We start from the raw sequence: 22,503 nt of genomic DNA, 5'->3' as shown, positions 1-22,503 counted from the left end.
CAGCTGTGTATTCCAGCCATAACCCTAACCTTAATCCTAACCCGTATCATAACCTAATCGTGTTAGATAGTGTTTTCCAAAGCAATTACAGTAAAATAAACATACACGTGTAGATTGATTCGAAATGGTTCTCATGTTTCCTCATTTTTCCGAACAAGTAACACAGGGACATGTTGGGTGGCCAAAAGCGTAACATACTGACGATTTGTCACCTATAGTGTAACATTTTACACTTTGAGAGTGAGAATGTGTTGATGTGGATTCTTAATATGAAATTATAGTTTACATACAAATAATCCTTACAGTCTGAAAATTACAGCACAAATATCCTGTCACATTTGATCTCTGTGAGGTCAGAGGTCAAATTTACAAATTAGTACCTCTTATCTGTGACCTACTCCTACATAAGGTTTGTGTAATCAGAGTAAAACGCCTGTGCAATGTTTTAATACAATAATTGCTACTAAAATCTTTGATTTGAAAGGAATGACAAACAAACACGTTCAGTCTAAGCTGAAAATGTATACATTTGTGTGACAATGAAAACACGCAGAATTCACAATATAATCTTTTTTGGATCTTTTTATTGATTAAAAATACATTTAGAGTGCCCAATACGATAAGTTGTGTATTAGATGGCACAAAACAAAACCCCAATAATTTGACAATTCCCTCTGAGCAAGCACTGGGCGACGGTGGGGAGTAAAAACTTCCTTTTAACAGGGAGAAAACTCCGGCAGAACCAGGCTCAGTGAGGAACGGCCATCTGCCTCGACCGGTCAAGGGTTTTTAAAATGACTCGATTAGATGTTAAATAAATTGAAACTGAAAATGCTACGTCCAGATGAACAGAATCTACTTTTAGGGTCTTACATAACAGTAACCAAGTATTTTCTGCCTGCGATCCATACAGCATGACCCGCACAGAGAAAGAAGCTTGTCATGAAATGTTCACTTTCCAATACAGTGATGGCATACTCCTTGAAAAGCTTTACAATTATATCATCTGCATATTCATGGTCTAATTCCATGAATGTCAGTATGACATCTGGCTCTTTCCATTTCTGTATTAAAGAGCTGTAAACCATATCACTGATGAACATCACATTATCAACTTTGATTTTTTTAAGTCTAGGCCAGAGTTTTATGAACAGCCGTTGGGTGATGGCATCAACTTTTTCAGTAGAGGAAGGTGAACTGGCATTTTTATTGACACGTGTCACCACCTTCTTGATACAGGCTTCTACAGATAACCTGTAATTTTCAGCCTCTTCAGCATCACACAGGGCTGGATTCTGCATAGTGTCGATCAGGTGATTTTTAATGATATCGACCGTCAGTTTTCTCAACACTGGGTCCTCGTCGTTCAGTAACATCAGTAAATGTTTTTCTTTACAGAATGTTTTCTGACGTAGCTCTTGGTAAATGGCCCTGTCCAGATCTTTCAGTTTTTTTTCATGTATATGCAGATCTTTGATCCTGTTGTCAGACAACACGTGTTTTAACAGATACCTGTGGAGTTTTTTAGAAGGTCTGTAGTGCGATTTATTTGCAGCTCGTGTGAGCACAGCATCAATGAGTGCGCTCACATGTTCTTCTTCATCATCATCATAATCGCTGACACTAATGCCAGATGATGATTTTTTCTCCAGTATCCGAAATATATTACTTCTAAATTCTTCTAAACGTGTTTCAGACATGGCTTTAGTTTGTTCGTCCTCGTCATCCTCGGCTCTAACGCACCACGAGAAGAACCTTGCCAGCAGGCTTTTACGGAAGAGGTGATCTTCAAATATGGAAATGATCACCTCTAGGTACGGCTGACCTACGGCTAGCGCAATGATCACGAGATCAGGGCTAATGTCCAGCCGCTTTGTTATGTCTTTAAAAATCACCTTTTCAAGTTTTTTAATCCCCCTGTGTGTGATTTTGAGAGGCTTTTGCTCAACTTGTGCCCACAGAGCTGTGAAGAGGCGCTGCTGAATCATTTCCGATGGCGACACCTTTGCCTCTTTGGAGGCACGTGTAATAACAGCATTTATTAGCTCTTTAACGAGCAGCTGTTCTTCTGACACCGGAGGTTCCTGGAGATCAACTGACTCTGGATCCCCCGGATTCTGTTGCTGGTTGCATGACTGAGGGTAGCACACACAGTGCTTCGATTTCCCCTCGTCGCTCCGTAAAATGTTTACGCCAGGGACGACACTACATTCAGAGTCGTCTTCAGTGGCGCAGCTTTGAATCGCATCGGTTGTTTCAATGGCAGAATTCATATTTTCAAATGATATAACTTTTTTACAATCTGGACTTGATTCTGAATTTTGTGTAAGTTGCTGAGTTTGTGTCTCAGACATTAATGCCTCTTACTCCCTCTTACTAAACTTACCTTGTGACTAACCCTGTGCAAATGGTTCTATTTATAGACTTTTACCAAGGTGATGTCACACAAGACATGAAAGGATCAAAGGGATTCTAGCGCTAAGCCCCGCCCACATCCGATATGACGGCGACGTGACGTTACCCTAGCGACCGCTATACAATGGCGATCCTCAGTTGTTGGGATTGAGTGAAACTTGTTTGGATTCAAACATGTAGCCTGCTGGTCCACTGCTTTAACCCACAGCAAATACTGTTAAAATCCTTCCTTTAAAGTTAGAATGTCAAGCGACCCCCCCTCCGACCCTCACCCACTGTGTTGTTGTCGGGTTTACGGCTGGTAAGCTATGCTAATTTAACTGTTTATGTAGCTTCACTCATTCACCTGCAGACACAGACGGCTATCAGAATGGTCACACGTCTTCTTAGAGGACGTTCCAGGTGAACACGCGCGGTGAGTTACAGCCAGCGAGGAGTCACGCAGTTTTTGCGCGCATGTCTGTGCTCGTGGACATTTGTGAGCAGAAACACTTATTATTAAATTATGCACTTACACTCAGAGTTAGAAATGAAATATTTGTATTAGAGGGAAGGAGTATAACAAACTATAAATGAAGCTAATTTGCACATTTTATTCTGCTTTTCTAATCAAAAAATTGTTAATGCAAGAAAAATATCCAAATATTAACAGGAAAATCTCAAACCAAACTCTTACCACCCCTCTGTAAAATCAATATTTAATATCAATGACTTACATGAAATACAGTTAAGTAATAAAATGAAAGAAAACAAGTGAGCACTACTGCATATAAACTCGACTAGATACATACACATATACACTTGTGCTAACAATTCAAGAAACATTTGGTATATTTTATATCCCCCCTCTGTCCTTTTTTCCGGATCCTTGTAGTACTTTGGTAGTAGTATTGTGGTCTTAGGAGCTGATGTGTCAGTGGAAATGAAAACAGCTAAACTGTGACAGCAAAATGTTAAGAATGCATATTCTCATCCAAGGTGGCATGCTGTGGCTTTTACAGAAATGCAAGCGGAGATGACCACCTCAATTTTTAGAAGCACTCCTTTAATAAAAGTAGCAATGAAACCACCTTACTACACATGAATCTGTATTATTGGCAAATTGCTCTTAAAGTATCAAGAGTATTCTGCAGAACACATTGTTCCCCATCGGTGTTATACGGTTATAAGGTTGGTCTGAATTTAAATGCTTCATATGCTGTTTGAGCTACAGCAGGGGTCCCCAATCCCAGTCCGCGAGGGCTGGTTTCCTGCAGGTTTTAGATGTGTCCTTGATCCACCACAGCTGATTTAAATGGATAAATTACCTTCTCAACACGTCTTGAAGTTCTCCAGAGGCCTGGTAACAAACTAATCATGTGATTCAGGTGTGTTGACCCAGGGTGAGATCTGAAACCTGCAGGGACACCGGCCCTCGCGGACTGGGATTGGGGACCCCTGATCTACAGTAATGTATTATATTCTAAAATGATGCTAAATGATAAAAATGAAGGTGTTGGCAAAACAGCTGGTTAAACTATCTTCAGCTAGAAACCTTCTGCTAAAGTAGACAGTGAATAATTTTTTTTTGTAAATGTGTTTTTATATTTATATATATTAATTATTATATTGATGAATTAATTCATTACTGCCATTGTTTGTATTGGCAAAATTTAGTAGATGACATACCAATATATGTGGACAGCCCGTTCTCATTCCCGACGTGTAACATACCGACCATTAGTCGCGCTCCGAGGTGTCCCATAGACACGTGAAAGGTAACCTTCCGCATCTATTTGATACGCGCCGGATTGTGGATGACATCCAATAGAATGACGCTCCCGGTGTAATACACGTTCCAGCTGTGTATTCCAGCCATAACCCTAACCTTAATCCTAACCCGTATCATAACCTAATCGTGTTAGATAGTGTTTTCCAAAGCAATTACAGTAAAATAAACATACACGTGTAGATTGATTCGAAATGGTTCTCATGTTTCCTCATTTTTCCGAACAAGTAACACAGGGACATGTTGGGTGGCCAAAAGCGTAACATACTGACGATTTGTCACCTATAGTGTAACATTTTACACTTTGAGAGTGAGAATGTGTTGATGTGGATTCTTAATATGAAATTATAGTTTACATACAAATAATCCTTACAGTCTGAAAATTACAGCACTAATATCCTGTCACATTTGATCTCTGTGAGGTCAGAGGTCAAATTTACAAATTAGTACCTCTTATCTGTGACCTACTCCTACATAAGGTTTGTGTAATCAGAGTAAAACGCCTGTGCAATGTTTTAATACAATAATTGCTACTAAAATCTTTGATTTGAAAGGAATGACAAACAAACACGTTCAGTCTAAGCTGAAAATGTATACATTTGTGTGACAATGAAAACACGCAGAATTCACAATATAATCTTTTTTGGATCTTTTTATTGATTAAAAATACATTTAGAGTGCCCAATACGATAAGTTGTGTATTAGATGGCACAAAACCCCAATAATTTGACAATTCCCTCTGAGCAAGCACTGGGCGACGGTGGGGAGTAAAAACTTCCTTTTAACAGGGAGAAAACTCCGGCAGAACCAGGCTCAGTGAGGAACGGCCATCTGCCTCGACCGGTCAAGGGTTTTTAAAATGACTCGATTAGATGTTAAATAAATTGAAACTGAAAATGCTACGTCCAGATGAACAGAATCTACTTTTAGGATCTTACATAACAGTAACCAAGTATTTTCTGCCTGCGATCCATACAGCATGACCCGCACAGAGAAAGAAGCTTGTCATGAAATGTTCACTTTCCAATACAGTGATGGCATGCTCCTTGAAAACCTTTATAATTATATCATCTGCATATTCATGGTCTAATTCCATGAATGTCAGTATGACATCTGGCTCTTTCCATTTCTGTATTAAAGAGCTGTAAACCATATCACTGATGAACATCACATTATCAACTTTGATCTTTTTAAGTCTAGGCCAGAGTTTTATGAACAGCCGTTGGGTGATGGCATCAACTTTTTCAGTAGAGGAAGGTGAACTGGCATTTTTATTGACACGTGTCACCACCTTCTTGATACAGGCTTCTACAGATAACCTGTAATTTTCAGCCTCTTCAGCATCACACAGGGCTGGATTCTGCATAGTGTCGATCAGGTGATTTTTAATGATATCGACCGTCAGTTTTCTCAACACTGGGTCCTCGTCGTTCAGTAACATCAGTAAATGTTTTTCTTTACAGAATGTTTTCTGACGTAGCTCTTGGTAAATGGCCCTGTCCAGATCTTTCAGTTTTTTTTCATGTATATGCAGATCTTTGATCCTGTTGTCAGACAACACGTGTTTTAACAGATACCTGTGGAGTTTTTTAGAAGGTCTGTAGTGCGATTTATTTGCAGCTCGTGTGAGCACAGCATCAATGAGTGCGCTCACATGTTCTTCTTCATCATCATCATAATCGCTGACACTAATGCCAGATGATGATTTTTTCTCCAGTATCCGAAATATATTACTTCTAAATTCTTCTAAACGTGTTTCAGACATGGCTTTAGTTTGTTCGTCCTCGTCATCCTCGGCTCTAACGCACCACGAGAAGAACCTTGCCAGCAGGCTTTTACGGAAGAGGTGATCTTCAAATATGGAAATGATCACCTCTAGGTACGGCTGACCTACGGCTAGCGCAATGATCACGAGATCAGGGCTAATGTCCAGCCGCTTTGTTATGTCTTTAAAAATCACCTTTTCAAGTTTTTTAATCCCCCTGTGTGTGATTTTGAGAGGCTTTTGCTCAACTTGTGCCCACAGAGCTGTGAAGAGGCGCTGCTGAATCATGTCCGATGGCGACACCTTTGCCTCTTTGGAGGCACGTGTAATAACAGCATTTATTAGCTCTTTAACGAGCAGCTGCTCTTCTGACACCGGAGGTTCCTGGAGATCAACTGACTCTGGATCCCCCGGATTCTGTTGCTGGTTGCATGACTGAGGGTAGCACACACAGTGCTTCGATTTCCCCTCGTCGCTCCGTAAAATGTTTACGCCAGGGACGACACTACATTCAGAGTCGTCTTCAGTGGCGCAGCTTTGAATCGCATCGGTTGTTTCAATGGCAGAATTCATATTTTCAAATGATATAACTTTTTTACAATCTGGACTTGATTCTGAATTTTGTGTAAGTTGCTGAGTTTGTGTCTCAGACATTAATGCCTCTTACTCCCTCTTACTAAACTTACCTTGTGACTAACCCTGTGCAAATGGTTCTATTTATAGACTTTTACCAAGGTGATGTCACACAAGACATGAAAGGATCAAAGGGATTCTAGCGCTAAGCCCCGCCCACATCCGATATGACGGCGACGTGACGTTACCCTAGCGACCGCTATACAATGGCGATCCTCAGTTGTTGGGATTGAGTGAAACTTGTTTGGATTCAAACATGTAGCCTGCTGGTCCACTGCTTTAACCCACAGCAAATACTGTTAAAATCCTTCCTTTAAAGTTAGAATGTCAAGCGACCCCCCCTCCGACCCTCACCCACTGTGTTGTTGTCGGGTTTACGGCTGGTAAGCTATGCTAATTTAACTGTTTATGTAGCTTCACTCATTCACCTGCAGACACAGACGGCTATCAGAATGGTCACACGTCTTCTTAGAGGACGTTCCAGGTGAACACGCGCCGGTGAGTTACAGCCAGCGAGGAGTCACGCAGTTTTTGCGTGCATGTCTGTGCTCGTGGACATTTGTGAGCAGAAACACTTATTATTAAATTATGCACTTACACTCAGAGTTAGAAATGAAATATTTGTATTAGAGGGAAGGAGTATAACAAACTATAAATGAAGCTAATTTGCACATTTTATTCTGCTTTTCTAATCAAAAAATTGTTAATGCAAGAAAAATATCCAAATATTAACAGGAAAATCTCAAACCAAACTCTTACCACCCCTCTGTAAAATCAATATTTAATATCAATGACTTACATGAAATACAGTTAAGTAATAAAATGAAAGAAAACAAGTGAGCACTACTGCATATAAACTCGACTAGATACATACACATATACACTTGTGCTAACAATTCAAGAAACATTTGGTATATTTTATATCCCCCCTCTGTCCTTTTTTCCGGATCCTTGTAGTACTTTGGTAGTAGTATTGTGGTCTTAGGAGCTGATGTGTCAGTGGAAATGAAAACAGCTAAACTGTGACAGCAAAATGTTAAGAATGCATATTCTCATCCAAGGTGGCATGCTGTGGCTTTTACAGAAATGCAAGCGGAGATGACCACCTCAATTTTTAGAAGCACTCCTTTAATAAAAGTAGCAATGAAACCACCTTACTACACATGAATCTGTATTATTGGCAAATTGCTCTTAAAGTATCAAGAGTATTCTGCAGAACACATTGTTCCCCATCGGTGTTATACGGTTACAAGGTTGGTCTGAATTTAAATGCTTCATATGCTGTTTGAGCTACAGCAGGGGTCCCCAATCCCAGTCCGCGAGGGCTGGTTTCCTGCAGGTTTTAGATGTGTCCTTGATCCACCACAGCTGATTTAAATGGATAAATTACCTTCTCAACACGTCTTGAAGTTCTCCAGAGGCCTGGTAACAAACTAATCATGTGATTCAGGTGTGTTGACCCAGGGTGAGATCTGAAACCTGCAGGGACACCGGCCCTCGCGGACTGGGATTGGGGACCCCTGATCTACAGTAATGTATTATATTCTAAAATGATGCTAAATGATAAAAATGAAGGTGTTGGCAAAACAGCTGGTTAAACTATCTTCAGCTAGAAACCTTCTGCTAAAGTAGACAGTGAATAATTTTTTTTTGTAAATGTGTTTTTATATTTATATATATTAATTATTATATTGATGAATTAATTCATTACTGCCATTGTTTGTATTGGCAAAATTTAGTAGATGACATACCAATATATGTGGACAGCCCGTTCTCATTCCCGACGTGTAACATACCGACCATTAGTCGCGCTCCGAGGTGTCCCATAGACACGTGAAAGGTAACCTTCCGCATCTATTTGATACGCGCCGGATTGTGGATGACATCCAATAGAATGACGCTCCCGGTGTAATACACGTTCCAGCTGTGTATTCCAGCCATAACCCTAACCTTAATCCTAACCCGTATCATAACCTAATCGTGTTAGATAGTGTTTTCCAAAGCAATTACAGTAAAATAAACATACACGTGTAGATTGATTCGAAATGGTTCTCATGTTTCCTCATTTTTCCGAACAAGTAACACAGGGACATGTTGGGTGGCCAAAAGCGTAACATACTGACGATTTGTCACCTATAGTGTAACATTTTACACTTTGAGAGTGAGAATGTGTTGATGTGGATTCTTAATATGAAATTATAGTTTACATACAAATAATCCTTACAGTCTGAAAATTACAGCACAAATATCCTGTCACATTTGATCTCTGTGAGGTCAGAGGTCAAATTTACAAATTAGTACCTCTTATCTGTGACCTACTCCTACATAAGGTTTGTGTAATCAGAGTAAAACGCCTGTGCAATGTTTTAATACAATAATTGCTACTAAAATCTTTGATTTGAAAGGAATGACAAACAAACACGTTCAGTCTAAGCTGAAAATGTATACATTTGTGTGACAATGAAAACACGCAGAATTCACAATATAATCTTTTTTGGATCTTTTTATTGATTAAAAATACATTTAGAGTGCCCAATACGATAAGTTGTGTATTAGATGGCACAAAACCCCAATAATTTGACAATTCCCTCTGAGCAAGCACTGGGCGACGGTGGGGAGTAAAAACTTCCTTTTAACAGGGAGAAAACTCCGGCAGAACCAGGCTCAGTGAGGAACGGCCATCTGCCTCGACCGGTCAAGGGTTTTTAAAATGACTCGATTAGATGTTAAATAAATTGAAACTGAAAATGCTACGTCCAGATGAACAGAATCTACTTTTAGGATCTTACATAACAGTAACCAAGTATTTTCTGCCTGCGATCCATACAGCATGACCCGCACAGAGAAAGAAGCTTGTCATGAAATGTTCACTTTCCAATACAGTGATGGCATGCTCCTTGAAAACCTTTATAATTATATCATCTGCATATTCATGGTCTAATTCCATGAATGTCAGTATGACATCTGGCTCTTTCCATTTCTGTATTAAAGAGCTGTAAACCATATCACTGATGAACATCACATTATCAACTTTGATTTTTTTAAGTCTAGGCCAGAGTTTTATGAACAGCCGTTGGGTGATGGCATCAACTTTTTCAGTAGAGGAAGGTGAACTGGCATTTTTATTGACACGTGTCACCACCTTCTTGATACAGGCTTCTACAGATAACCTGTAATTTTCAGCCTCTTCAGCATCACACAGGGCTGGATTCTGCATAGTGTCGATCAGGTGATTTTTAATGATATCGACCGTCAGTTTTCTCAACACTGGGTCCTCGTCGTTCAGTAACATCAGTAAATGTTTTTCTTTACAGAATGTTTTCTGACGTAGCTCTTGGTAAATGGCCCTGTCCAGATCTTTCAGTTTTTTTTCATGTATATGCAGATCTTTGATCCTGTTGTCAGACAACACGTGTTTTAACAGATACCTGTGGAGTTTTTTAGAAGGTCTGTAGTGCGATTTATTTGCAGCTCGTGTGAGCACAGCATCAATGAGTGCGCTCACATGTTCTTCTTCATCATCATCATAATCGCTGACACTAATGCCAGATGATGATTTTTTCTCCAGTATCCGAAATATATTACTTCTAAATTCTTCTAAACGTGTTTCAGACATGGCTTTAGTTTGTTCGTCCTCGTCATCCTCGGCTCTAACGCACCACGAGAAGAACCTTGCCAGCAGGCTTTTACGGAAGAGGTGATCTTCAAATATGGAAATGATCACCTCTAGGTACGGCTGACCTACGGCTAGCGCAATGATCACGAGATCAGGGCTAATGTCCAGCCGCTTTGTGATGTCTTTAAAAATCACCTTTTCAAGTTTTTTAATCCCCCTGTGTGTGATTTTGAGAGGCTTTTGCTCAACTTGTGCCCACAGAGCTGTGAAGAGGCGCTGCTGAATCATTTCCGATGGCGACACCTTTGCCTCTTTGGAGGCACGTGTAATAACAGCATTTATTAGCTCTTTAACGAGCAGCTGTTCTTCTGACACCGGAGGTTCCTGGAGATCAACTGACTCTGGATCCCCCGGATTCTGTTGCTGGTTGCATGACTGAGGGTAGCACACACAGTGCTTCGATTTCCCCTCGTCGCTCCGTAAAATGTTTACGCCAGGGACGACACTACATTCAGAGTCGTCTTCAGTGGCGCAGCTTTGAATCGCATCGGTTGTTTCAATGGCAGAATTCATATTTTCAAATGATATAACTTTTTTACAATCTGGACTTGATTCTGAATTTTGTGTAAGTTGCTGAGTTTGTGTCTCAGACATTAATGCCTCTTACTCCCTCTTACTAAACTTACCTTGTGACTAACCCTGTGCAAATGGTTCTATTTATAGACTTTTACCAAGGTGATGTCACACAAGACATGAAAGGATCAAAGGGATTCTAGCGCTAAGCCCCGCCCACATCCGATATGACGGCGACGTGACGTTACCCTAGCGACCGCTATACAATGGCGATCCTCAGTTGTTGGGATTGAGTGAAACTTGTTTGGATTCAAACATGTAGCCTGCTGGTCCACTGCTTTAACCCACAGCAAATACTGTTAAAATCCTTCCTTTAAAGTTAGAATGTCAAGCGACCCCCCCTCCGACCCTCACCCACTGTGTTGTTGTCGGGTTTACGGCTGGTAAGCTATGCTAATTTAACTGTTTATGTAGCTTCACTCATTCACCTGCAGACACAGACGGCTATCAGAATGGTCACACGTCTTCTTAGAGGACGTTCCAGGTGAACACGCGCGGTGAGTTACAGCCAGCGAGGAGTCACGCAGTTTTTGCGTGCATGTCTGTGCTCGTGGACATTTGTGAGCAGAAACACTTATTATTAAATTATGCACTTACACTCAGAGTTAGAAATGAAATATTTGTATTAGAGGGAAGGAGTATAACAAACTATAAATGAAGCTAATTTGCACATTTTATTCTGCTTTTCTAATCAAAAAATTGTTAATGCAAGAAAAATATCCAAATATTAACAGGAAAATCTCAAACCAAACTCTTACCACCCCTCTGTAAAATCAATATTTAATATCAATGACTTACATGAAATACAGTTAAGTAATAAAATGAAAGAAAACAAGTGAGCACTACTGCATATAAACTCGACTAGATACATACACATATACACTTGTGCTAACAATTCAAGAAACATTTGGTATATTTTATATCCCCCCTCTGTCCTTTTTTCCGGATCCTTGTAGTACTTTGGTAGTAGTATTGTGGTCTTAGGAGCTGATGTGTCAGTGGAAATGAAAACAGCTAAACTGTGACAGCAAAATGTTAAGAATGCATATTCTCATCCAAGGTGGCATGCTGTGGCTTTTACAGAAATGCAAGCGGAGATGACCACCTCAATTTTTAGAAGCACTCCTTTAATAAAAGTAGCAATGAAACCACCTTACTACACATGAATCTGTATTATTGGCAAATTGCTCTTAAAGTATCAAGAGTATTCTGCAGAACACATTGTTCCCCATCGGTGTTATACGGTTATAAGGTTGGTCTGAATTTAAATGCTTCATATGCTGTTTGAGCTACAGCAGGGGTCCCCAATCCCAGTCCGCGAGGGCTGGTTTCCTGCAGGTTTTAGATGTGTCCTTGATCCACCACAGCTGATTTAAATGGATAAATTACCTTCTCAACACGTCTTGAAGTTCTCCAGAGGCCTGGTAACAAACTAATCATGTGATTCAGGTGTGTTGACCCAGGGTGAGATCTGAAACCTGCAGGGACACCGGCCCTCGCGGACTGGGATTGGGGACCCCTGATCTACAGTAATAATACATTCTAAAATGATGCTAAATGATAAAAATGAAGGTGTTGGCAAAACAGCTGGTTAAACTATCTTCAGCTAAAAACCTTCTGCTAAAGTAGACAGTGAATAATTTCTGTTCCATTTCTGTATTAAAGAGCTGTAAACCATATCACTGTCACGGTTTGGCATGGCAAACCGTGGGGGGTGTGGGGAAGGAGGACCCAGGCGCGGTGCTCTATGTACAAGCAGTACGTTTATTTACAGTGTGTGGAAATAACAACAATAAATCCCCGTGGTTTCCCCTGACTCCCGTGTCGTGTCTCTCCGTGACCAGTCCGTGTCTCAGTGCTCTCCGCTCCCGTGTCTCAGCACTCCTCGTGCTGGCTGCTGTCTGGCGCTCCACACTTCTCCTGGGGACACAATAGACGCAGCCGTCAGGACACATAACCGCGGGCATACATACACTAACTCAGTTCAAATGGATGACTAACGTGGAGACTCACGCAATGATCCCACGTCGGTGGGAGCTCCAAGACTCTCCTAAGTAGCACCCCCGACGAGGCCTGACCAGCAGCAGGTGTGTGGCTTCGGGTGTGGCCAGACCATCAGCAGGGCCACACCCACCAGGCCTGAAGGCACCCACTGAAACACATATACACACACACGCAAACAGGGAGAAGGACAGCAACACCAAATATACATACAATAATAATAATAATATAATTCATAACTGCTCAGGGACCCTGACAATCACTGATGAATATCACATTATCAACTTTGATCTTTTTAAGTCTAGGCCAGAGTTTTATGAACAGCCGTTGGGTGATGGCATCAACTTTTTCAGTAGAGGAAGGTGAACTGGCATTTTTATTGACACGTGTCACCACCTTCTTGATACAGGCTTCCACAGATAACCTGTAATTTTCAGCCTCTTCAGCATCACACAGGGCTGGATTCTGCATAGTGTCGATCAGGTGATTTTTAATGATATCGACCGTCAGTTTTCTCAACACTGGGTCCTCGTCGTTCAGTAACATCAGTAAATGTTTTTCTTTACAGAATGTTTTCTGACGTAGCTCTTGGTAAATGGCCCGGTCGAGATCTTTCAGTTTATATACATGTATATGCAGATCTTTGATCCTGTTGTCAGACAACATGTGTTTTTTTGTGTGTCCCGTTTGGATCTTTAGCCATAAGAATTGTTGTCTTAAGGCCAAGAAAGATGCCAAGCGGATTTATTTTACCAAGTGGATCATCATGGCCTTGCCATATTGGTCCATTTGATTGACCTTTATTATAATTACAACACGTGTTTTAACAGGTACCTGTGGAGTTTTTTAGAAGGTCTGTAGTGCGAATTATTTTCAACACGTGTGAGCACAGCATCAATGAGTGCGCTCACATGTTCCTCTTCATCATCATCATAATCGCTGACACTAATGCCAGATGATGATTTTTTCCTCCACTATTGGAAATATATTACTTTTAAATTCTTCTAAACGTGTTTCAGACATGGCTTTAGTTTCTTTGTCCTCGTCATCCTCGGCTCTAACGCACCACGAGAAGAACCTTGCCAGCAGGTTTTTAACGGAAGTGGTGATCTTCAAATATGGAAATGATCACCTCTAGGTACGGCTGACCTAAGGCTAGCGCAATGATCACGAGATCAGGGCTAATGTCCAGCCGCTTTGATGTCTTTAAAAATCACCTTTTCAAGTTTTTTAATCCCCCTGTGTGTGATTTTGAGAGGCTTTTGCTCAACTTGTGACCACAGAGCTGTGAAGAGGCGCTGCTGAATCATGTCAGATGGCGACACCTTTGCGTCTTTGGAGGCACGTGAAAAATCTTAATTGCCCATTGTTTTTGGAAAAATCTAAATTGCCCATAGGTATGAGTGAATGTGAGTACGAATGTTTAGCCCTGTGACAGACTAGCGACCTGTCCAGGGCGTACCCTGCCTCTCGCCCTGAGATAGCTGCCATAGGCTCCAGCACCCCCTGCGACCCTGAAAAGGAAAAGCGGAAGTTAGGGGTGGGCAACTCCAGGCCTCGAGGGCCGGTGTCCCTGCAGGTTTTAGATGTGTCCTTGAACCAACACAGCTGATATAAATGGCTAAATTAGCTCCTGAAAATGTCCTGAAGTTCTCCAGAGGCCTGGTAACGAACTAATCATGCGATTCAGGTGTGTTGACCCAAGGCGAGATCTAAAACCTGCAGGACACCGGCCCTCGGGGCCTGGATTTGCCCACCCCTGGCGTAAGTGAATCGATGGATAGATACATACACATATACACTGTGCTAACAATTCAAGAAACATTTGGAATATTTTATATCCCTCCCCTCTTTGTCCCTTTTCCCTATGTCCTTGTAGTACTTCTATTTTGTGCCCACAGAGCTGTGAAGAGGCGCTGTTTAATCTGCAACAGCATCCTGCCATGCGATTGAATTCGTCCCTAACCTTTGGGAACCCTCACATAAATTTTATCGAATGGAAAAAGGTTAGCTTTCATCCTCCAGCTTCACTGTGTTTATGTTATGCTAACATAGCTGTATCGCTAGTGATCTCGTAGTACATCATTATGTACCAGCTAGTCCAACCTCAGTAACCCAAAAAAAAAAAAAAAAAAGTCACTGCTGTTTAGTTTTCTGTCTTCATTTATGTTGGAAGTGATAGCAGAGCTGTACGTTTAAATTTTTTCAAAACGTCTCTCAGTCAGAACATTATATATTATGTTTAGGTGGCCCTTTCGAGATTTTTTTCCATTGATGTGCAGATCTTTGATTGTGTCGTCAGACAACAGGTGTTTCGTCAAAGATACCTGTGGAGTTTTTTTTAGAAGGTTTGTAGTGCGATTTCTTTGTAGCCCGTGTGAGCACAGCATCAACACTGTAAAATTAATAAATACAAAAATAAAAAATTGTTGCGAAAACTTAAACTCAAGGCAACCCACTGCATTTAGATTTTTAGGTTCTGATGGATAACTTAGTTGAAGCAACTTTTCTCCTAAACTTGAAACCTAACATTTTGTTTTAAAAACGCATTTAGTGTTGCTAAAAAAAAATTTTTTTATATCAATTTGGGAACTTCAGGTTCATGCACAAGTTTTGCAAACAAAGTTATATGGTACTATTTACCTAAAAATGCAGCCAAGGCCTCAGGCATTTTTTATATAACCATCTAAATCTATTTACAGAACAATCAGGTGTTCTGCAGCAAATAAGAAGGCACACAAATTATTTGTGCCGGTCCAAAAAAAAGAAAAAAAAGAAAAAAGAAAAAAAAGTTTGTGTTCAGTATAAGACAGAAGAGAACAGCACAGGCCTAAACCCTGCAGGTCTGACAACAGGAGGTGTATCAGTCCTGTTTTCCCTGTGGGAACAGCGTTTACACTAGAATCTGCTTTTGATGGCTTTTTTGGAGCAAATGTGACATTCAGCAGTATAACTGACACAATACAAAACAATAACTACACTACACACTAACTCTAGCCTCCAAAAACGCTAAACATCACTAATGTCTCACATATGAAAACTTGCGTTCTCTTTCTTTTGCTCGCCGCTTTCCGTCGCGGGTGTCACTCCTAAAACTGCACCTTCTCCCTAAACAACCAAGTGCCGCATGTTGCCATATCATTTTTTTGATTGGCTGACATGGCTGACATGGTAAATTCTAACACCAATCCGGTTGTTCAGTCTGACGTCACTAGCCGTGTCTGGACCTAAACTTCATACATAAGGCGCACCGGATTATAAGGCGCACTGTCAGTTTTTGAGAAAATTAAAGGATTTTGAGTGCGCCTTATGGTCTGAAAATTACAGTACAAATATCCTGTCACATTTGATCTCTGTGAGGTCAGAGGTCAAATTTACAAATTAGTACCTCTTATCTGTGACCTACTCCTACATGAAGTTTGTGTAATCAGAGTAAAACGCCTGTGCAATGTTTTTGTTGACTAACGTGGAGACTCACGAAATGATCCCGCGTCGGTGGGAGCTCCAAGACTCTCCCAAGTAGCTCCCCCGACGAGGCCTGACCAGCAGCAAGTGTGTGGCTTCGGGTGTGGCCAGACCATCAGCAGGGCCACACCCACCAGGCCTGAAGGCACCCACTGAAACACATATACATACACACACACTCACACACACACACACACACACACACACACACACAGGGAGAAGGAAAGCAACACCAAATATACATACAATAACAATAATAATAATATAATTCATAACTGCTCAGGGACCCTGACAATCACCGATGAACATCACATTATCAACTTTGATCTTTTTAAGTCTAGGCCAGAGTTTTATGAACAGCCGTTGGGTGATGGCATCAACTTTTTCAGTAGAGGAAGGTGAACTGGCATTTTTATTGACACGTGTCACCACCTTCTTGATACAGGCTTCCACAGATAACCTGTAATTTTCAGCCTCTTCAGCATCACACAGGGCTGGATTCTGCATAGTGTCGATCAGGTGATTTTTAATGATATCGACCGTCAGTTTTCTCAACACTGGGTCCTCGTTGTTCAGTAACATCAGTAAATGTTTTTCTTTACAGAATGTTTTCTGACGTAGCTCTTTGTAAATGGCCCGGTCCAGATCTTTCAGGTTTTTTTTATGTATATGCAAATCTTTGATACTGTTGTCAGACAACACGTGTTTTGTTTTTGTTTTTTTCTTGTGTCCCGTTTGGATCTTTAGCCATCAGAATTGTTGTCTTAAGGCCAAGAAAGATGCCAAACGGATTTATTTTACCAAGTGGATCATCATGGCCTTGCCATATTGGTCCATTTGATTGACCTTTATTATAATTACTTAAATAAATTGAAACTGAAAATCCTGCGTCCAGATAAACAAAATCTACTTTTAGGGACTTACACAACAGTAACCAAGTATTTTCTGCCTGCGATCCATACAGCATGAAGAAAGAAGCTTGTGATGAAATGTTCACTTTCCAATACAGTGATGGCATGCTCCTTGAAAACCTTTACAATTACATCATCTGCATATTCATGGTCTAATTCCATGAATATGTATGACATCTGGCTCTTTCCATTTCTGTATTAAGGAGCTATCTATCAACTTTGATCTTTTTAAGTCTAGGCCAGAGTTTTATGAACAGCTGTTGGGTGATGGCATCAACTTTTTCCGTAGAGGAAGGTGAACTGGCATTTTTAATGACAAGTGTCACCACCTTCTTGATGCAGGCTTCCACAGATAACCTGTAATTTTCAGCCTCTTCAGCTTCACACAGGGCTGGATTCTGGGTCCTCCTCGTTCAATCCGGTTGTTCAGTCTGACGTCACTAGCCGTGTCTGGACCTAAACTCCGCTGCAGGTTCACATGTCAAACGATCACTATGGCATTACTGAGAGTTGAAAAACTGTCTAAAGTCTTTCATCTTTAATAAAATGATCAGCGTTCTGTTCTACCAGGTGTAACAATTGAGTTTAACATCCAGGCACCCATGAAAACGAAATTTATGACATTTAACGGAGTTAGAAGTTAGCAGGGAGTTAGCTCGCTAGCTTCTATCTAAATACAATATAGCATGTCCTGACTGCGGGGTTTTGGAAACAAATTAAACCCTACAGCTGTTATCACTTCCAGCATAAATGAAGACAGGAAACTAAACAGCAGTGACGTTTGTAGGGTTACTGAAGTTGGGCTAGCTGGTATATAATGATGTGCTACGTGACCGCTAGCGACACAGCTATGTTAGCATAATATAAACAAGCTAACTTTTTTTCCCCCACTCGATAAAGTTAACGTGAGTGTTCTCGGTGGAGGACTCCACCACCCCGTTCACACAGAAACTAAACCACATTTTTTTGGCTAAATATGATTTGAACAAATTAAACAACATGGCAGCGGGGGCCCCCGAAATTATTTATTTATTTTAAAAAGCGGTGGGGGGTTTGCCATGAGCGAGCTAGCTTATTTTGTCGGGTTTCTTTCGTTCGGTGGTATGGCGAACACCCCCTACATGAAATACACGTAGGGGGTGTCGTGGAGGCTTGTCAGACATGAGCGCGCCTGTTTGGAAGGGATGCTTGTCGGATTTACATTATTTTGTGACATGGCGATTTTTATACGAAAACTTTAAAGCACTATTTCATGATGGAAAACATTAAAGTTGCTCACGAGGGCATTCAAGCAGCACGATTGAGTAAAACAGTCTAGGGGGGATCTTAAATGAGGTAGTAAACACATATAAATGCACATTAAAAGAAACAGTACTTGCCTTCAGAAAGTTGAGATGAACACCTTAGCTGCATCCAGCTCCTGGCGTAAAAAGCCTCGTGTTCGCATTAAGGCAGACGGCCAGGTGGCTTTCAGTCCTTGCAAAAGTGCATCGTAGACCCCGTAGTATCCAAAAATATGACATGCGCATGCGTGCTCAGGCACAGAAAGGCGCCAACAGCTTCAACTCATGTAAAACTTGAATTCATTCATTTTGCCAGCAATAAAGTTCATCTGAGACCAACTTTTGCTCCAAAACGTTAAAGGATTAGTTGAAGCCCTTAATGTATTTGAGTTTATGGGGCAACTCAGCTTTTATTGTTGAATTGTGAAAGAAATGACTGTAAGCAAGTTTGATTTTTTACAGTGAATGAGTGCGCTGACACTAATGCCAGATGATGATTTTTTTCTCCAGTATTGGAAATATATTACTTTTAAATTCTTCTAAACGTGTTTCAGAAATTGCTTTAGCTTCTGCGTCTTCATCATCCTCGGCTCTAACGCACCACGAGAAGAACCTTGGCAGTAGATTTCTTTTTTTTAGGGAAGAGGTGATCTTCAAATATGGAAATGATCATCAAATCAAATCAAATCACTTTTATTGTCACATCACATGTGCAGGCACACTGGCACAGCACATGCGAGTGAAATTCTTGTGTGCGAGCCCCACAAGCAACAGAGATGTGCAAACACAACAACACAAACGAGCAAAATACAAGAATGGCCAACCTGACACTAATAAATATATGTACAATATATAATAGTGTATGCATTTCTGGATGTGTATACTAAATATTTTCCTACGTGTGTGTGTGTGTGTGTGTGTGTGTATACACATTTTTACAAATTAAATAGTAAAATAATAATAATAATAATAATAATAATAAAATATATAAAATATACAGAGTTGAATATGTGCAAAACAAGTGGCATTTATATACAGTGTGGAGTGCATAATGTTGAAGTTCCAGTAGTGAAGCTGAGGTGTCTATGACGTGTTCAGCAGTCTGATGGCCTGATGGAAAAAGCTGTCTCTCAGTCTGCTGGTACGGGACCGGATGCTGCAGAACCTCCTTCCTGATGGAAGCAGTCTGAACAGTTTATGGCTGGGGTGACTGGAGTCCTTGATGATCCTCCCCGCTTTCCTCAGGCAGCGCTTCCTGTAGATGTCTTGGAGGGAGGGAAGCTCACCTCCAATTATCCGTTCAGAGCACCGCACTACTCGCTGGAGAGCTTTGCAGTTGTAGGCGGTGCTGTTGCCATACCAGGTGGTGATGCATCCAGTGAGGATGCTCTCAATGGCACAGTGATAGAAGGTCCTGAGGATGCGGGGGCTCATGCCGAATCTTTTCAGTCTCCTGAGAAAGAAGAGGCGCTGCTGCGCCTTCTTCACTGTTTTGTTTGTGTGTACTGACCACGTAAGATCCTCAGCCAGATGTACACCAAGGAACCGGAAGCTGCTCACTCTCTCCACAGCAGCGCCGTTGATGGTGATGGGGGTGTGTACTTCTCTGCACCTCCGGAAGTCCACTATCAACTCCTTTGTCTTTGCGACGTTGAGGGTGAGATGGTTGTCTTGACACCAGTGGGTCAGGGCGCTGACCTCCTCCCTGTAAGCCGTCTCATCACCGTTGGTGATAAGACCCACCACTGTAGTGTCGTCCACAAACTTCACAATGATGTTGGAGCTGTTAGTGGCTGTGCAGTCGTAGGTGTAGAGTGAGTACAGGAGAGGGCTCAGTACACACCCCTGTGGAGCACCAGTGTTCAGTGTGATGGGGGATGAGGTGATGCTGCCCAGTCTGACCACCTGGCGTCTGTCAGACAGGAAGCTAAGGATCCAGCTGCAGAGGGAGCTGCTCAGTCCTAGATCCTGCAGTTTCCTGTCCAGCTTCGAGGGAACGATGGTATTGAATGCTGAGCTGTAATCTACAAACAGCATCCTCACATACGTGTCTCTCTTCTCCAGGTGTGACAGGGCAGTGTGTAGTGTCAGGGCTATGGCATCATCAGTGGACCTGTTGTGGCGGTATGCAAACTGTAGAGGGTCCAGTGAGTCGGGTAGTGCAGAGCAGATGAAGTCCCTGACCAGCTTCTCGAAGCATTTGCTTACGATGGGGGTCAGGGCTACAGGTCGCCAGTCGTTCAATGAGGAGATGGTGGAGGATTTGGGTACAGGGACGATGGTGGCCATTTTGAAGCAGGCTGGGACTACAGACAGAGAGAGGGAAAGGTTGAAGATGTGCGTGAACACTCCAGCCAGCTGAGCCGCGCATGACTTGAGGACGCGGCCGGGAATCCCGTCCGGACCAGTAGCTTTGCGTGCGTTCACCTTCCTGAAGCACTTCCGCACATCCTCCTCAGACACAGTGTGCGCACTGACGTCATCCGCGGTGCGCACACTGTCTCTAAGTGTGTTACACTAATACTGTTAAAATCCTTCCTTTAAAGTTAGAATGTCAAGCGACCCCCCCTCCGACCCTCACCCACTGTGTTGTTGTCGGGTTTACGGCTGGTAAGCTATGCTAATTTAACTGTTTATGTAGCTTCACTCATTCACCTGCAGACACAGACGGCTATCAGAATGGTCACACGTCTTCTTAGAGGACGTTCCAGGTGAACACGCGCGGTGAGTTACAGCCAGCGAGGAGTCACGCAGTTTTTGCGTGCATGTCTGTGCTCGTGGACATTTGTGAGCAGAAACACTTATTATTAAATTATGCACTTACACTCAGAGTTAGAAATGAAATATTTGTATTAGAGGGAAGGAGTATAACAAACTATAAATGAAGCTAATTTGCACATTTTATTCTGCTTTTCTAATCAAAAAATTGTTAATGCAAGAAAAATATCCAAATATTAACAGGAAAATCTCAAACCAAACTCTTTCCACCCCTCTGTAAAATCAATATTTAATATCAATGACTTACATGAAATACAGTTAAGTAATAAAATGAAAGAAAACAAGTGAGCACTACTGCATATAAACTCGACTAGATACATAAACATATACACTTGTGCTAACAATTCAAGAAACATTTGGTATATTTTATATCCCCCCTCTGTCCTTTTTTCCGGATCCTTGTAGTACTTTGGTAGTAGTATTGTGGTCTTAGGAGCTGATGTGTCAGTGGAAATGAAAACAGCTAAACTGTGACAGCAAAATGTTAAGAATGCATATTCTCATCCAAGGTGGCATGCTGTGGCTTTTACAGAAATGCAAGCGGAGATGACCACCTCAATTTTTAGAAGCACTCCTTTAATAAAAGTAGCAATGAAACCACCTTACTACACATGAATCTGTATTATTGGCAAATTGCTCTTAAAGTATCAAGAGTATTCTGCAGAACACATTGTTCCCCATCGGTGTTATACGGTTACAAGGTTGGTCTGAATTTAAATGCTTCATATGCTGTTTGAGCTACAGCAGGGGTCCCCAATCCCAGTCCGCGAGGGCTGGTTTCCTGCAGGTTTTAGATGTGTCCTTGATCCACCACAGCTGATTTAAATGGATAAATTACCTTCTCAACACGTCTTGAAGTTCTCCAGAGGCCTGGTAACAAACTAATCATGTGATTCAGGTGTGTTGACCCAGGGTGAGATCTGAAACCTGCAGGGACACCGGCCCTCGCGGACTGGGATTGGGGACCCCTGATCTACAGTAATGTATTATATTCTAAAATGATGCTAAATGATAAAAATGAAGGTGTTGGCAAAACAGCTGGTTAAACTATCTTCAGCTAGAAACCTTCTGCTAAAGTAGACAGTGAATAATTTTTTTTTGTAAATGTGTTTTTATATTTATATATATTAATTATTATATTGATGAATTAATTCATTACTGCCATTGTTTGTATTGGCAAAATTTAGTAGATGACATACCAATATATGTGGACAGCCCGTTCTCATTCCCGACGT

At 41.4% G+C, this 22,503-nt stretch overlaps 1 protein-coding gene across 4 annotated transcripts; it reads right to left on the bottom strand.

Annotated features, from left to right (window-relative positions):
- Positions 1-9,183: 9,183 nt before the first annotated feature.
- LOC309698277 (uncharacterized protein) lies at positions 9,184-18,676 on the bottom strand. Of its 4 annotated transcripts, none has more exons than XM_082520617.1 (3): positions 18,587-18,676; positions 12,844-14,345; positions 9,184-12,750 (listed from the first exon to the last, which is right to left on the bottom strand). In XM_082520617.1, the coding sequence occupies exon 3, from the start codon at positions 10,849-10,851 to the stop codon at positions 9,367-9,369; it is 1,485 nt and encodes a 494-aa protein (XP_082376743.1). In that variant the 5' UTR covers positions 10,852-12,750; positions 12,844-14,345; positions 18,587-18,676; the 3' UTR covers positions 9,184-9,366. The 4 variants fall into 4 exon arrangements, with proteins under 4 accessions (XP_082376743.1, XP_082376741.1, XP_082376742.1 ...); XM_082520615.1 differs by lacking the exon at positions 18,587-18,676 and having other exon boundaries at positions 12,844-13,546; positions 13,603-17,411; XM_082520616.1 differs by lacking the exon at positions 18,587-18,676 and adding an exon at positions 16,298-17,411.
- Positions 18,677-22,503: the final 3,827 nt, after the last annotated feature.

This window comes from Aulonocara stuartgranti, assembly GCF_965226115.1.
Source record: "Aulonocara stuartgranti genome assembly, chromosome: 22".
In the NCBI taxonomy this organism is placed as follows: Eukaryota; Metazoa; Chordata; class Actinopteri; order Cichliformes; family Cichlidae; genus Aulonocara; species Aulonocara stuartgranti.
Note: the sequence above shows the minus strand (reverse complement) of the source record. Positions and strands in the feature narration are given on the sequence as shown.

Coding starts and splice junctions, on each gene's coding strand:
- LOC309698277 (XM_082520617.1), bottom strand. CDS start 10,851: ATGTCTGAGACACAAACTCAGCAACTTACACAAAATTCAGAATCAAGT.